Genomic DNA, 15,153 nt, shown 5'->3' on the forward strand with positions numbered 1-15,153 from the left:
CAAAAATTAGCTGGGTGTGGTGGCATATGCCTGTAGTCCCAGCTAGAGAGGCTGAGGCAGGAGGATCACCTGAGCCCCAGAGGCAGAGCTTGCAGTGGGTCAAAATTGCACCACTGCACTCCAGCCTGGGTGACAGAGTGAGACCCTGTTAAAACAACAACAGCAACAACAAAAACACCAGATAAACCAAAAGAACCCATCATTTCAGATTTGATTTTTAAAGGAAGAAAATTTCAAGATGGTTTGCTTCTTAAAATATACTGATAAGAAAACAGAGCATATTTTTAGGAAAACAAGTTTGGTGTTTAAATGCCTCTGTGCTAAGGATTTCCTCTCAGAATAAATGGATTGATAATATTTTATCTGAGTATCTACTGAGAGTAGAAATCAAGATGCTCAAAGTCAGTGCCACTTATACTGTCTAAGTGTTAACTGGGGGACAAATAGATTCCCACTCATCCTCAGGAATTCTCCTGGCAGAGTAATTGGTACACTTATTATAGCTAATTATAGCTGTGAACCACGGTTTTTGACTCCTGAGGTCTCTTGAGCTCTAAATCCAATGTCTTAATAATATTAGTTTTCACTGGAGCCTGACAACTGAACTCAGAAAGCACACGCAGATGCCAGATACCTCCTTATTTATATAATAATGTTAAGAAGAAAAATTAGGATGAAATTGGAAGAAATGCCTTTTAGAAAGGAAATACATATTCTAATTCTTGACCCCCTTGATTAGATAAATCAGAGGAAATAATTCTGGCAAAGCTGCCAACATCAATCTGGCAAATACACTTTTGTGGTTTAATCTCAGAAGCTGCAAAATCACGGTGAAGGACACTCCAATGTCAGTAAATATCGAAAAAGATGAAGCCTTAATTCATCAATTGGAGGGCTAGGCCAATGAGGCATAGTGGAGACTCTTTTATAAACAACCTAATTTCCTTGAAGGGAAAAGCATCTTAACACTGTCTGTCCCTTGCCCATTTACCCACTATATTCTCTCTATATTTTTGCTGAATTTGGGTCCTGCTTCTTATGCTTTATGATAATGCGTGGTCACAGCCCTTTGAATTGCTGTTTCTTAAACCTTTTGTACCATAGCACCTAGTATGTAATAAGTGAAAAAAAAATTTATAAAGAAAAACTTGCGCTTACGATTTAGATGAATGGTGATATTTTTATTTAATGTATTTATGATTTTATTTTTTTTAGAAGGCTGATGGCAACCAACTAAATTGATCTCTCGATGTGCTAGGTCACAATATGCCTCCAGAGAAAACACTAGCTATCTGTCTTCTCCCTGGCTCTGACTCACCCTTGTTTTATAACAGATGCTGCAATGTACAACAACTCTGGAGCCCTACCCACCTCTCCTATGGCACCCACAACCTATGGTATGTGTGATTCCTAAATTATACAAATTAAGTTGAAGGGACTTCCTGGAGGATGAAGAAGGGTGGAGATTTGCAAAGCCCTGGCTGTGTGAGAGGCTTTACACCAGGTGGCTTTGGATGAAGAGTAGCCCTGGAAAGGTAGGACTGTCTACCTCCAAGTCATGGATCCAAACATATTGTCTTCACTACTGATTCATTCTTCTTTAACTGAGGCACAGTCTGGAGTTGTCCCAATTTCTCCATGAAAGACTGGGAATTCGGGGTCAGAAACAGGGAAAGGGACATTCCTACGTGAGACCCGTAGCAGGGATTTCTAAGAATGGGTAGAAGTCTAAGAAACAAAATGCTGGTCTCTCTAATTGGAGATAAATATGCCATGTATGCATTGCTTTAGGCAGTCATTGGTGACACCAGCCAGCAATGTGGGGAGCGTGTGATTGAATGTGTCCAAAGAGGACTTTCAGCTACGTTGGTGTGTCTCAAAGAATGCAGAGGGTGAAACTGGTCCCTCACCTGTTTTTCATGAGGTGTGATTAAGGGATTGTAGACTCAGGCCATAATAATATAGTGACAAGTTTTGGGAAGAATAGAAAAACTCACCATTATCCTGTCTGACATGGGGAGTGGGAGGCTACTGTCTTATGGAAGAGGGAAGTAGGATATGGGAACAAAGTAATAAAACAGGCTGGGCATGGTGGCTCACACCTGTAATCCCAGTACTTTGGGAGGTAGAGGCAGGCAGATCACAAGGTCAGGAGTTTGAGACCAGCCTGGCCAACATGGTGAAACCCCATCTCTACTAAAAATATAAAAATTAACCAGGCATGGTGGTACATGCCTGTAATCCCAGCTACTCGGGAGGCTGAGGCAGTAGAATCACTTGAACCTGGGAGGCAGAGGTTGCAGTGAGCCGAGATCATGCCATTGCACTCCAGCCTGGGCAACAAGAGCAAAACTCTGTCCCAAGAAAAAAAAAAAAGTAATAAAACAGTAGCAAGAGCAAGAATAAGCAGAAGTAGTAAGGTGGCATCTTCTAGAATTATCCTCAAGGAACAGAGTCCACCTCCATGTTTTCAATCCAGTCCCTCATACTTTTACTTGACCTGTGGGATGATTGTATTCTCTGCCTTCTCTCCCTGGTCACAGATCCAATGCTTAAAGTTGATGACAGCAACACTCGGATCCTGATTGGCTGCTTGGTGGCCATCATCTTCATCCTCCTGGCCATCATTGTCATCATACTCTGGAGGCAGTTCTGGCAGAAAATGCTGGAGAAGGTGAGGAGGTACAGAATGGGTGTGATACAAGAATCTGCTCCTTTTTTTCTTGAGCCACTGTTGTCCCAGGAGTAAAAGGCAAATTGCAAAAATGTATTAATGGTTAGAGCTAACTGAGGCTACCAAGAAACGTAGGAATGGAGCCAGAAAAAGAATTCGCTAAGTCTGTTTTCTCATTTGTAGAGTGGAGATGTTGGAACCTTCCTCAGAAATGCAGAAAACTCTTTTTAATACATTTAATCTGAACTCAGGCATTTTCCTTCAAATTCTGATTCACTGGATTTTGAGTGGAGTCCAGGCATCCATATATTTTTTTAAAAAAATTAACAAGTGCTTCTGATGCATATCCAAGGTTAAGAATCACTCTCCTAATGCCAAGGTGAAATTTCTGATAACGCTGTTGAAGTTCCTTCTCTTCTTTTTCAGTTTGCTTGTCTGTTGTGTATGTATGTGTGTGTGTGTGTGTGCACGTGTTTGCGTATGTGTGTAAGTGTATGTGTGTGTGTGTAGAAAAACATCCAGCTTTATTAATATTCAAGCCAAGTTTCTCACTATTCTGATTTCCACTTTTGTGTACTTGAAGGTTATGATTATGTATCTCTCTGAGTCCCTCTTCAGACTCTTTCTCTCTAGGCCAAATGATCTGAATAACTTTTTACATTGTCTAACACTTTACAAGAGGCAGATTTTCCCTCATGTACAATTTTGTATACACCTCATTGAGTAATAACTCATGGGCATTGTTACGTTTAACTATTTTTCTGATGAGAAAATGTGATGTGCTCAAGGTCATACAACTGGTATCCAGTCTTCTATGCATTTTCCAATTGTTAATATGGAAATGCCTTGATTTCTTTCTTCAAAACTATATTCATTTCATCAAAGATGGAATATCTATGACTTGTTTGGTTTCTTGGACCAAATAGCAACTCACTGCTTCTTAGTGTCTGATTCTCTTGGGGTCTGCTGATGAGTAAGTGTTTCTACCTTTGGCCATGGTCACCTATCCAGGTCAATGAGTTCCTCTCAATAGACATGGACTAGGAGAAGTCACAGAAACTCTGAGCTGTGAGGCTTTGAACTGCCTCCGAGGGCAGGGAACAGGAAGGAGGAGAAATCCTGATTGATTTCTGTGTTTGGGGGTGAGGTCTCAGGAGACATCAGTTCCTGTGTGGAGCCTCTATTCCAGAGGAGAGGAAAGGGCGCCTTGAGAATGGGCTTGAGTCTGCAGAGTTTTCTAGATGTAGGATGGCAGAAAAATGGCTCAAATCAGGGGTGAGGAGGAGCAATCCTGATGAGTAGCCTGCAATTCCTTCTGACTTGTGTCATATTCGGGTTCCTGAGATGGCTGATGTTTGTTTTAAGGTTTTCAGGCAGGAATATTTCATGGAAGAGAAGGTCTCCTTGCTTCCCACAAGTATGTATCTTAGTCTGAAAACATTAAAGCTTTCAATTCTCAAATAGCAACAGAAAACTGAAAGGAAGAATCCACAGAGACTCACTCACTGTCATGAGCATGTCTCAAGGCATGAATGAGGCAAATATCAAAACTTTTCCTCCTTTAGATGCTGGAACACACTGGTGCCTATACCTGACCAGAGGCATTCCAGAGTAAGGGTGGTGGTGAACTGAAGGTTCGTTGGACAGCTTGAAGAGGATATGTGACCAACTTAAATAGTCTGTTAGGACCACATTTTAGCCAAGGGAGGAGGGTCTGTGTTCTCTGGCTTCATATAAAGTGAGCCAAAATTTACCACACTTCTCTGAGTCTTTATTCTGAGGCCTGTTGGAATATCTTCTTGGGCTATAAGAGAAATGTTGGAATCTCCAGGTAACAGGTAAAGCAAAGATTTTGCCCTTGAATATTTAACTTGGTCCTCCAATAAATTCTACCCCTGTAGATCCTGAGTCAGATGACTCAAGGTGCTCTGGAATAACACTCAAGATTTCTTCCTGGGGACAGAATTTTATGTGGAAAATCATTAAGTACACATATACATTCTAAGAACATTACTTAACATAGCTGTAGACGGTAGCATTATTTGTAGGATGCTTTTGGTGGTGTCGTCAACATTCCTTCTATGAGTGAGTCAACCCACATATATTGAGTACCTACTATGTTCTGAGCTTCTTGCTTAATCCTGGGGTTATTATTGCAACAGAGGACCTTTCAATGTAGTAGAAAGTGCGCATCTAAGGTTCATTGTTGAGCACCCAAGCTGTGTTCGTTGGAGTGGAGCATTTCACTTGTTTAAATTCAAATAGTCACACACATGCAGGTGCTGGCATTTTTCTTTTGATGGATCAGGCAGGTTATATTAGATAAGACACCACAGGATTAGTTGTTTTGTCGTTCTCCTTCCTTTATTAGGTGTAAGTCACTTTGTTATCTCTGGACACCTAGGGCTTTCCTGTCCCATATTGTAAGCATTTTACTTTTGGTTAATGAAAATATGGGTTGGCGGTGGGTATTATCCTAATCTGCAGTGTCAAAATGATCAGATAGAACTATTGATTCATCATGTTACAGCACATTTATTAAGTTAATAAACAATTTATGTCTATTCCAAAACCAAGAAGTTAAAGGGTAAGCCAGCAAAATCCATCATTTAATAAAACATAGAAAACTCTGTAAGACTGAGATCTTTGGCTACTGATAGGTTCTTACAGCATTATGAAGATAATGCTTTTTAAAAAATGTTTCAGAAAGCACATCATAGAAATTAGAAGATCAAATTCTACCTTGAAGAAATCGAGGATTATTCTAAGTTTCTATAACACAAGCATTTGTGAAACCAGACTGCATCCCTAGCACGTGCAGGGCTGCTGAGGTGCTGGGGTTAAACACTAGTAAAGGGTTATTTCATTTGAGTGAAAGAGCTGAGTTTAAGAAGGGGAGGAATTGATCATCTCTTTTGTGCCAACACAGCTTTCTCCTTGTTCTTCTCTTCTAGGCTTCTCGGAGGATGCTGGATGATGAAATGACAGTCAGCCTTTCCTTGCCAAGTGATTCCAGCATGTTCAACAATAACCGCTCCTCATCGCCTAGTGAACAAGAGTCCAACTCGACTTACGATCGCATCTTTCCCCTTCGTCCTGACTACCAGGAGCCATCCAGGCTGATACGAAAACTCCCAGAGTTTGCTCCAGGGGAGGAGGAGTCAGGTGAGGATGATGTGATGGGCAGGAGGTCGAGGGAGAAACCTTGACAAGCGTCAGGTAGGTATGACAGTCTGCTCCCAGTTAACTGCACCTGTTTTTAGTCTCTGCTAACCTCCTGAGAAGTCGACATTCTGTTTCTAGATTTGGTCTGCTGCTGCTCCTGGGCTAATTTGAGCATCTCTTCTTTGCTACTGAACATAAGATGTGTGGAGGGACCCACATACCAGAAAAGAAAGATAAAGATAAAACATGTTAATTAAGTGTTAACACCAGAAGAACCTAAACAGCCCAACCAGTCTAACCTCATTTTACATGTGGGGAAATTGAGAAGGCCCAGATAGAGTATTCATCCAACACCAGATTTCATGAGTGGGTAAAGGCAGGACTGGATTTTCACCTGGAGAAGTAAATAAAGAAAGCTGAGGACATTCTGAAATTCCCAGTGGTATAGTCACTTCAATAACTAAAACGAATAACTACTTGAGTTATCTGCTTTTGTTAATTTCTCTTTGGTAAACATTTACTAGAGAAATATGAGATTTTATTATGAGAGTAAAGTATTTCTCCCCTTTTCTCAATAAAAGCATTGAAATGAAACAATAAAAGGTAAAATAGTAAGTCGTTCCAGTTGATTCAAATTTCAATGTCTTTTAAAAAATGATGCAGAGTGATGTCAGAAGGGAAGCTGGAGTCGCCTCTTAAGCTCAGAGCCGCTTTTCTATAAGGTCACCAACCTGAGGGACCCAAGTCCGTAGAAAAGAACTTGTGGTGTTCAGGAGAGAGGCGCTATGTCTGAGCTGGATGTAGAAGCAGGCAGGACTAAATACAAGAGCACAGGATTTTACGGGAAGGAGCCTGAAGGGGTCTTCTCAAAGGATAAAATGAAACTTACATCTATTTTATCATTCAATGGATAGCAGACACAAAAGAGCATGCTAAAACTCAAGTAATTTCACAGAGACAGCAAGAATAAAGGATATAAACTAATTGATTTCTTAGGGTGAATAGAAATAATTTACCTATTTCCTAAATCTAAAACATCCCTAACCTCATATTTTAATTTTTTTCCCTGAGTTAAACCATGTCTGAAACTAGATCATATGTCTTTAATCTGAAAGTTTTTTGATACCTAAAATCAGTTTTTAAATCAATAAGTGTCTTAAAATTAAGGAAATAAGTGATCAAACCTTCAACATTCACCCTGATGTACCACGAGCCTTCCTATGGCTTTACCACACAATTCCACAAGTTTAGCCACAGAATCTGTTAATGATCATGTATTATGAGGAAAAGAAGGAGACATAAAATGGTGTCCTACATTCTGAAGGCCCGAAGAAAATCTCTAGAGGAAGCAAAACCATTTTCCAAGTGAGAATGTCATGAAGCAGGTTGGGCTTTCACGGGGCATGTTTTAGCCCTCCTCTCAGAATTTCTTCCTTGAAGAGATCTCCGCAGGTGCTCCGTGGAGTGAGACTGGTTACCATGTCTTCCCAGGCTGCAGCGGCGTCGTGAAGCCAGTCCAGCCCAGTGGCCCTGAGGGGGTGCCCCACTATGCAGAGGCTGACATAGTGAACCTCCAGGGAGTGACAGGAGGCAACACATACTCAGTGCCTGCCGTCACCATGGACCTGCTCTCAGGAAAAGATGTGGCTGTGGAGGAGTTCCCCAGGAAACTCTTAACTTTCAAAGAGAAGCTGGGAGAAGGCCAGTTTGGGGAGGTGAGTTGCTTATTTGAGCGGGGCCTCCAGTCCCTTATAGCTCGAAGGAAGTGGTTGGATAAAAATGCTCAGTAGAACAGAGTCCTTTCCAGAAGTGGATTCACACAGAATGCCTCTTCCACTTGTCTCTCCTTGTGTTGTCCTCCAGATTCTAGTATTGGGTCAAGCTCATCTTTGTCAAATAGCCGTAGAGCTCCTGGGATTTCCGATGTCTATACAGGAGTTTTTAAGGCAGCAAGTCACTAGACTTCAGATATCTTGAAAAACATTCAGTATTTTCCAAAATGTTTACAATAGATTATGGAGGGTGGGGCCCACAAGATGTGATCATCTTTTATGAACTGTCCAGGAACATCCTGCTGCTCAATAGCCACTTTGTTTTTTTCCCCTTTAATGGAAGTTACATGTAAAACGGTGAAAAACAACCTCGCCCCTGCTTTTGGTCCCAGAATCAGCCGCTAGGGAATGAATCACCAACTAAGATAAGGAGGAGTACTCTTTTCAGTCGCCCTCAGAGTGATGCATGCATTATTAAACTTTTCACTCTTGCATCAGTTACACGAACCTTCTGGAAGCTCAGAGCAATGTTTTGAGTTGTAATAGGAACTCTTCACCACTGCCATCTAAACTCCAAATAGAACACTTGGTTTCCTAAGTTGTGTTATCGGTTTTCAGTGTGGATCTCATGTTCTCTCCTTGGATAGGTCTGGTGTTGCGAGAGGTGGAGGGGCCCATGTTATCTGTTCATGGTGTTACATGTACTCATTTTGTCCCCTGGATTGAAAACCCACATCTGTTATACTGTTAATAATACACAGGAGTTGCTTATAATGCTAAACCCCTTACTAAGGGATTACTTTAGGAAATTGCCTTATGTTTTACGTAATCCAGTGACTAATGAATTAAAATTCAAGCATTTGTAATAAAAGACATTTTATAGCGGGCTATGCTGTCATGTAATATTGTTATTGATTCATTCATTCACTTAATGTTCCAATCAATGTATATTTCTAAGTCAGGAAAGTAGCATATTAGCCGGGTACTTTACCATTGTTTTTAATCTTATCAATTATTTTAATCATAGATATGTGACACATATCTTCTTATTGGTCTTTTGATCATTTTGCCTGAGTTGTAAGAGTTAGTTTATCTCCAGGAAATGCCCAGCAAGAGTACTGAGACATCTTCAGGAGAAATGATGATGCTGAGACTAGATGACTTTTGTCTAGGTTCATCTCTGTGAAGTGGAGGGAATGGAAAAGTTCAAAGACAAAGATTTTGCCCTAGATGTCAGTGCCAACCAGCCTGTCCTGGTGGCCGTGAAAATGCTCCGAGCAGATGCCAACAAGAATGCCAGGTCTGTGGTCTACATTTTGAATTTTCTTTTATGCATTTCATCTTTAGGACCAGGAATACTCCTGGATACTTCTGAGCAATTTTCAGTGAGCTGCCTCACTTTTCCACCGTTATCCTTTTTCTTATTCTGATGGGCTCAGCAGTTCTCATCTTTTTTTCCATTTCTCTCAAAGACAAAGGTACATTTTCTGTTGTACTTGCCACATATTTACTTCCTAATCTCCTGTGCGCAAGCACTGTGCTTCCCAACATACACAGCTGTCTAGATGTGTACGTCCTCAGCCTTTACACACAGACATACTCCTGCATGTCATTACCTCCTCTTGACAAAGTTTTCACAATCACACATGTCTTTCTTGCTAGGCCTCTTCCATTCGCCTTTTTTCACATTTCTATTTATTTTCTCATCCCTTTTTTCTCTTTTATGCTCCTTTTATTCTATGTCCAGCAACCCTCAAAATGAGAAGCTACCTCTATTTGGAAAATTATCTATGCATCTCAGAGCAAAAGGAATCCACGATTCTCTAGCAGTTTTCCAAACTGGCTAATAATCTCTTGGATCTTTTTCTACATAAATTGCAGTTTCCAGCCACACTCCATTTGTCCGACAGCCTTTCCATTACAATAATGGTGAGTTAATCCTCACCCAGAGAGGCATGCTGGTTGAAAGCTGGCTGTATGTGTCCCAGAGAAATCTCCACACCTGGATAACATATGCATTTTCCCATTTGTGTTGTATTGATTTGTCTCACTGATATTCATAGTGAAAAAAGTTTATTATTCTCCAAATTATCATAAATTCCAAGAATGGTGATAGACTTCATTAAAAGTCTTGCAATGGATAGGATGTAGGATAAAGAAGAGAGAAAGGCGAGGAAATGAAACTGTGGAGGAGGCTTTAGAAATTTAACTGAGAATTTCAATCTTTAAGATACTGGTAAAAATAAAAAACAACATTCCTGGATCTCATAGCAAGATGAAATATTTCTTATATTAATCTTAGCACATGATTGGAGAAAGTGGCACGAGGGAACAAAACAGAACAAAACCACAGGACACAGGATATGACAAAGGCTTTCTCTGTTGCTCTGATCAGTGAAGTTTGCCATTCCTCCTCCTGTGTCCTTAGCAATGATGGCTGGCCATGACTGTGGACCCTTCCAAGCCATGGAACCTCCTGGTTTGGGACAGAGGAAGAATGAAACAGGGGAGGTATTGCATCAGGACTTCATTGATATCAATGGCTTATATTGACATAGCATGACTTTCAGTCCAGGTTTCCTAGAAAACTCTTGGAGGACTTATAACTGATCTGCTCCAGTAGTTTTTGGAATGTGGGCTAGAGGACTCACCAACCCAAAAATTGCTGCTTTATGACCCAAGGGTGCCTGTCACCATGTATTCAAACAATTATTAGCCTTGGTCAAGTGAATACTTCTTTTGACATGACTTTACCACTAAGGCCTTTAAACAGCTCTGTTTTGGACAGGCTACTAAATACGTGTTGCAACTGACTGATGGTTCATACTGCATTAAGAAAAGTCAGTAGGAGAAAATAAAGAGTCTTCAGATAAGCCAAAGCATGGTTGTTTACATCATACAAAGTTTCTTCACTTTAGTAATAGAGTGACACCATGGCTTTTAAAAAAGGTAAATATCCTCATGCACTTATGATACGATTTTCAGTGAAACGTTTTACTTTGCTGAACAGTTTTTAGCAGCCTATTTTAATCACTTTCTGTGTGGCAGGGAATTTGTTAGATACGAGGGATAAAAATGTGAATAGGTCACGGGTCTTGTTCTCAAAAACATTACAGTTGAATAAGGGTCCATGGTATTTCAGGAGGAATAGAATGAGACAGGTCCAGGTGTCAAATTCTCTGTCCTCTCAAAAGTTATCCAAAGGGAAAAGAGAATTTGGTGTAATGCCTAGGAATAGACCTTGGTGTGCATTCTTCTCCCTCTTGATTCTGACTCTGGCAACTTCTGAGTTTGTCTTTGTCTGTATCCTCCCAAGGAATGATTTTCTTAAGGAGATAAAGATCATGTCCCGACTCAAGGACCCCAACATCATCCATCTCTTAGCTGTGTGTATCACTGATGATCCTCTCTGCATGATCACTGAATACATGGAGAATGGAGATCTCAATCAGTTTCTATCCCGCCATGAGCCCCCTAATTCTTCCTCCAGCAATGTACCCACTGTCAGGTAAACAAGCCAGGTCTTCCCTCTCTTCCCTGTGGTCATGAGAGTAACCTGGGATCTGAAAATAGGGAGCAGTGAGCCATAAAGTGTACCACTGTTCTGGGATGGTGGGGGAAGTTAGAGTGTAGAGAATAATGGAGCAGCTGCCCTTTGGGGGAATGCAAGGGACCCATCAAGAATAGAGAAAGGTTGAGCTTTCAACCCTGGTTTGTTGATACCAATTTTAGAAGGTATACCTTTCACATCTTCCTGTTTCCATAGGCTACCTTCTGTCTTCTTGTCTATTTCCTCAGTTACACCAACCTGAAGTTTATGGCTACCCAAATTGCTTCTGGCATGAAGTACCTTTCCTCTCTTAATTTTGTTCACCGAGATCTGGCCACACGAAATTGCTTAGTGGGTAAGAACTACACAATCAAGATAGCTGACTTTGGAATGAGCAGGAACCTGTACAGTGGTGACTATTACCGGATCCAGGGCCGGGCAGTGCTCCCTATCCGCTGGATGTCTTGGGAGAGTATCTTACTGGTGAGTTCTCAGCATTTTAAAGCCCTACCTAGCAACTGGCTTGTGGGCTGGCATGCATGACATGTGGAGACGAACCTGAGACAGCAGGAGGCAAATTCAATAGAATGTAATATTTTCTCTGACTTGAAATTATTACTATTATTTTCGACGGAGTTTTGCTCTTGTTGCCCAGGCTGGAGTGCCGTGGCATGATCTCAGCTTACTGCAACCTCTGCCTCCCGGGTTCAAGCGATTCTCCTGCCTCCAGCCTCCTGAGTAGCTGGGATTGCAGGCACCTGCCACCATGCCCAGCTAATTTTGGTATTTTTGGTAGAGATGGGGTCTCACCATGTTGGCCAGGCTGGTCTTGAACTCCTGACCTCAGGTGATCCACCCGCTTCTGCCTCCCAAAGTGCTGGGATTACAGGTGTGAGCCACCATGCCTGGCATGCTTTTTGTACTAATTCTTATTCTTCAATGCTTGCCTATTTCTGCTACAAAATTAACACACTTATTATTAAAATGTAGGGAGACAAGTTAAAAAGTATAAGATATTTATTATCTTTGTTTCTCTTTATCATTTCTCTCTAGTGATTGTTCTTAATTTAAGGTATTAAAAACCTTATCATTTAAAGAAATGTTATCTATACAAAATATTTTCTTCTCCACTAGTTTCATAAGCATGTTTCTCATAATTATATAGACTAATCCCTATAATTGCATTTCAATACTTTTCAACATGTTCTTTTTAAGTTCATCATTCTTTGCTGTATAATTTTTATTCAATTCTTGATATTCCATACCATAAGTGAATAATTTTTTCCAAATATCTCTCTTAGAGGTATATTTTCTGTCCATGCATACCTGAGACTTTTTAATTGTTGATTTTACAACCACTCAGCTGATTTATAGACTCATTAGACTATACACTTTTACTTCCTACAATGCCCTTTACATGTTATTTTATCTTTTGTCTTGTGTAACATTGCAGAGAAAAGTCTGAGACCAATTTGGTTTTGTTCATTTATGGTTAATCTGCTTATCTTCTGCTCATATTCTTATAGAATTTGAGAATAATTTTGAAATGAAAAAATGTATAGTTATTCCCTTCTACTCACCAAGATAACCACTATTAATGTTTTGGTATATTTGTTTGAGGATTTTTTTTCTATACATGTATTTTTTCTATGCATGCATTTCTATACATATGTACATATATGTAATCTATAGTACATAACTGGATAACACTATGCTATACAATTCTTGATCTCTATTTTTAACTTAACATTTTATTATCTGCATAATATTCCATTGTGTAGATATATCCTATAACTTAATAATGCCTCTATAATTTGATATTTAAGTACTTTCCAATTTCCTGCTATTATGAATGATGCTGTGATGTACACCAGTTTACATAAAGCCTTATAAAGATCTTTTTCACCTACATATGTGAATTGTATATTTTATACATTTCTAATGGGATATTTAGGCATTACTCTCTCTCAAGGTATTGTGTGGTGTTGAAAATATATTAGACTGACATTCAGAGGACCTCGGTTCAAATACAGTTTTTCCACTACGAATGGTCTTATTAACCAGGCGACTCTGGGAAACCTCTCCTGTTTAATTTTTCTGATCTAAAAAATTGGATAGCTGGCATGGTGATGTGTACCTGTAGTCCCAGCCACTCAGGAGGCTGAGGTAGGAGGATCAAAATCTGGGCTGCACTGCACTATGCCTATTGGGAGTCCTCACTGAATTTGGCATTAATATGGCCACCCCTAGGAGCAGTGGACCACCAGGCTGCCTAAGAAGGGATGAGCCAGCCCAAGTTGGAAACAGAGGAGGTCAAAATTCCCGTGTTGATCAGTTAGTGAGATCAAAACTGTGACTAGCCATTGTACTCCAGGCTGGGCAACATAACGAGACCCCATCTCTCAAAGGAAAAGAAAACATTTAAAAATAAATAATATCCACTTCACAGTGTTGTTTTCTGTATTGAGTAGAAAATATGAGTAATCAGTCTTGCTAATTGTACCTGACTCTCATTGCTGTCACTTGTTGAAGTCTATCTTTCAACACTGTGATTATCACTGAACTGGTAAATGAGAGTCCTGGATTCACTCCAGGCACTTAAACTAGATTCCTCTGTCTCTAACATAAAAACAATTGACTTCCCACTCAGATTTTGCCTTTCTCAGGAGCATTTTCCCAAAGCTACCCTAGAATTGAAAGGTTGACCTAACACTGAGTCGCAGAGTCAGATAGCTTATGGCTGTATTTTTTTCAGCTCTTGGATCTCATCCCCAGGGAAACAGAACTAAGTTGAGATAATGCGAATGAGAGAATGGGCTGTTTCTAAATACTACACGAACATCTTGGCAGTTTCAGAATTCCTTCCCTGTGGTAGAGGAAAGGGTACAACCCCAGATTATGAAATCTAACTGGTTCTTGTTCTGCACAGGCTATTCTGATTTCCCATTCTTTTCTTTACTTAAATAGGGCAAGTTCACAACGGCAAGTGATGTGTGGGCCTTTGGGGTTACCTTGTGGGAGACTTTCACCTTTTGCCAGGAACAGCCCTATTCCCAGCTGTCAGATGAACAGGTTATTGAGAATACTGGAGAGTTCTTCCGAGACCAAGGGAGGCAGGTAAGAACTGTTGGGGGAATGGATGTGGACTTGTGTACCCTTGAAGGATGGAGAATGGGAAGTCCTGACTTAGCAGGAGTGGGCTGAGCTGGAAGACAGACTATCTGGATGATAGTCTTTGTCACTAACTATCCAGATGATGTGAAAGACCAGGATCCTCCCCAGGCATCCATACACTTCGCTTTATCCATGTGTCAACTCATTGACTCATGGAGAGCATAAAGAATCATGTCAGTTTCCTCCCCAACTCAAAGGTAGCAGGAAATAAAGTCCTATCTCTTATGTTTTATCTATTTCTTAATCTAGACCATGTGGTTTTTCTTCTGGTTCAAAAAATGTAAGTGTAAAAGAGATGTATTAGCATTTATTAAAAATATAGCTGAGTGTAAGAAATGGGGTTGGTTTTGACTATCTAGCGATGTTTCTAGACTTGGATGTCCAAAAATGAGCAGCTATATCCTGAATTTGTTGCTCTTGGAAGGCATCTCTGGGCCCAGTATTGTGGCATCTCAGGACTCAGGGAAAGATAGGTTCCCAAGCTCCACAGGCATCTCAGTTCCTAGCCAAGATACCTCAAGCTGTTTTGGGGTGGCTTAGATTTAAAATTCCTGTGGAACCTAAGCCAGCAGGGAGACCGATTGCCATTCCTTATTGGAGAAAACAAAGCACTGAGAACATACAAGGATAAATGGGCTGCCACCAGAGGTGGAGACTCTTTTGTCATTGGAGAGGTTAAGATATAGGCTCAAGAACAATGTAAGATCTGGAATTTAAAGCTTGGCAGTAACTACAGCACTGCACCTCCCCAAAGTGGCCTGGCAATAGCATACCCTTGGATTATGGCATCTTCACCAGGAAAAGGATAATAGCTGGGG

The 15,153-nt window shown here is 40.5% G+C and overlaps 1 protein-coding gene across 6 annotated transcripts in view; it reads left to right on the plus strand.

Moving 5' to 3' along the window:
- Nucleotides 1-15,153, plus strand: part of DDR2 (discoidin domain receptor tyrosine kinase 2) — a 157,770-nt gene that overhangs the window by 135,571 nt on the left and 7,046 nt on the right. For all 6 annotated transcript variants that reach the window (XM_064370777.1, XM_012468878.3, XM_012468880.3 and 3 more), the window contains 8 exons: nt 1,335-1,397; nt 2,544-2,674; nt 5,629-5,839; nt 7,331-7,554; nt 8,784-8,911; nt 10,928-11,119; nt 11,410-11,644; nt 14,129-14,278. In XM_064370777.1, the coding sequence (XP_064226847.1) occupies nt 1,335-1,397; nt 2,544-2,674; nt 5,629-5,839; nt 7,331-7,554; nt 8,784-8,911; nt 10,928-11,119; nt 11,410-11,644; nt 14,129-14,278 (1,334 nt within the window). The remainder of the gene's footprint in view (nt 1-1,334; nt 1,398-2,543; nt 2,675-5,628; nt 5,840-7,330; nt 7,555-8,783; nt 8,912-10,927; nt 11,120-11,409; nt 11,645-14,128; nt 14,279-15,153) is intronic.

This window comes from Aotus nancymaae, unplaced genomic scaffold (genome assembly GCF_030222135.1).
Source record: "Aotus nancymaae isolate 86718 unplaced genomic scaffold, 86718_ANA_hifiasm-v0.15.2.pri h1tg000108l, whole genome shotgun sequence".
In the NCBI taxonomy this organism is placed as follows: domain Eukaryota; kingdom Metazoa; phylum Chordata; class Mammalia; order Primates; family Aotidae; genus Aotus; species Aotus nancymaae.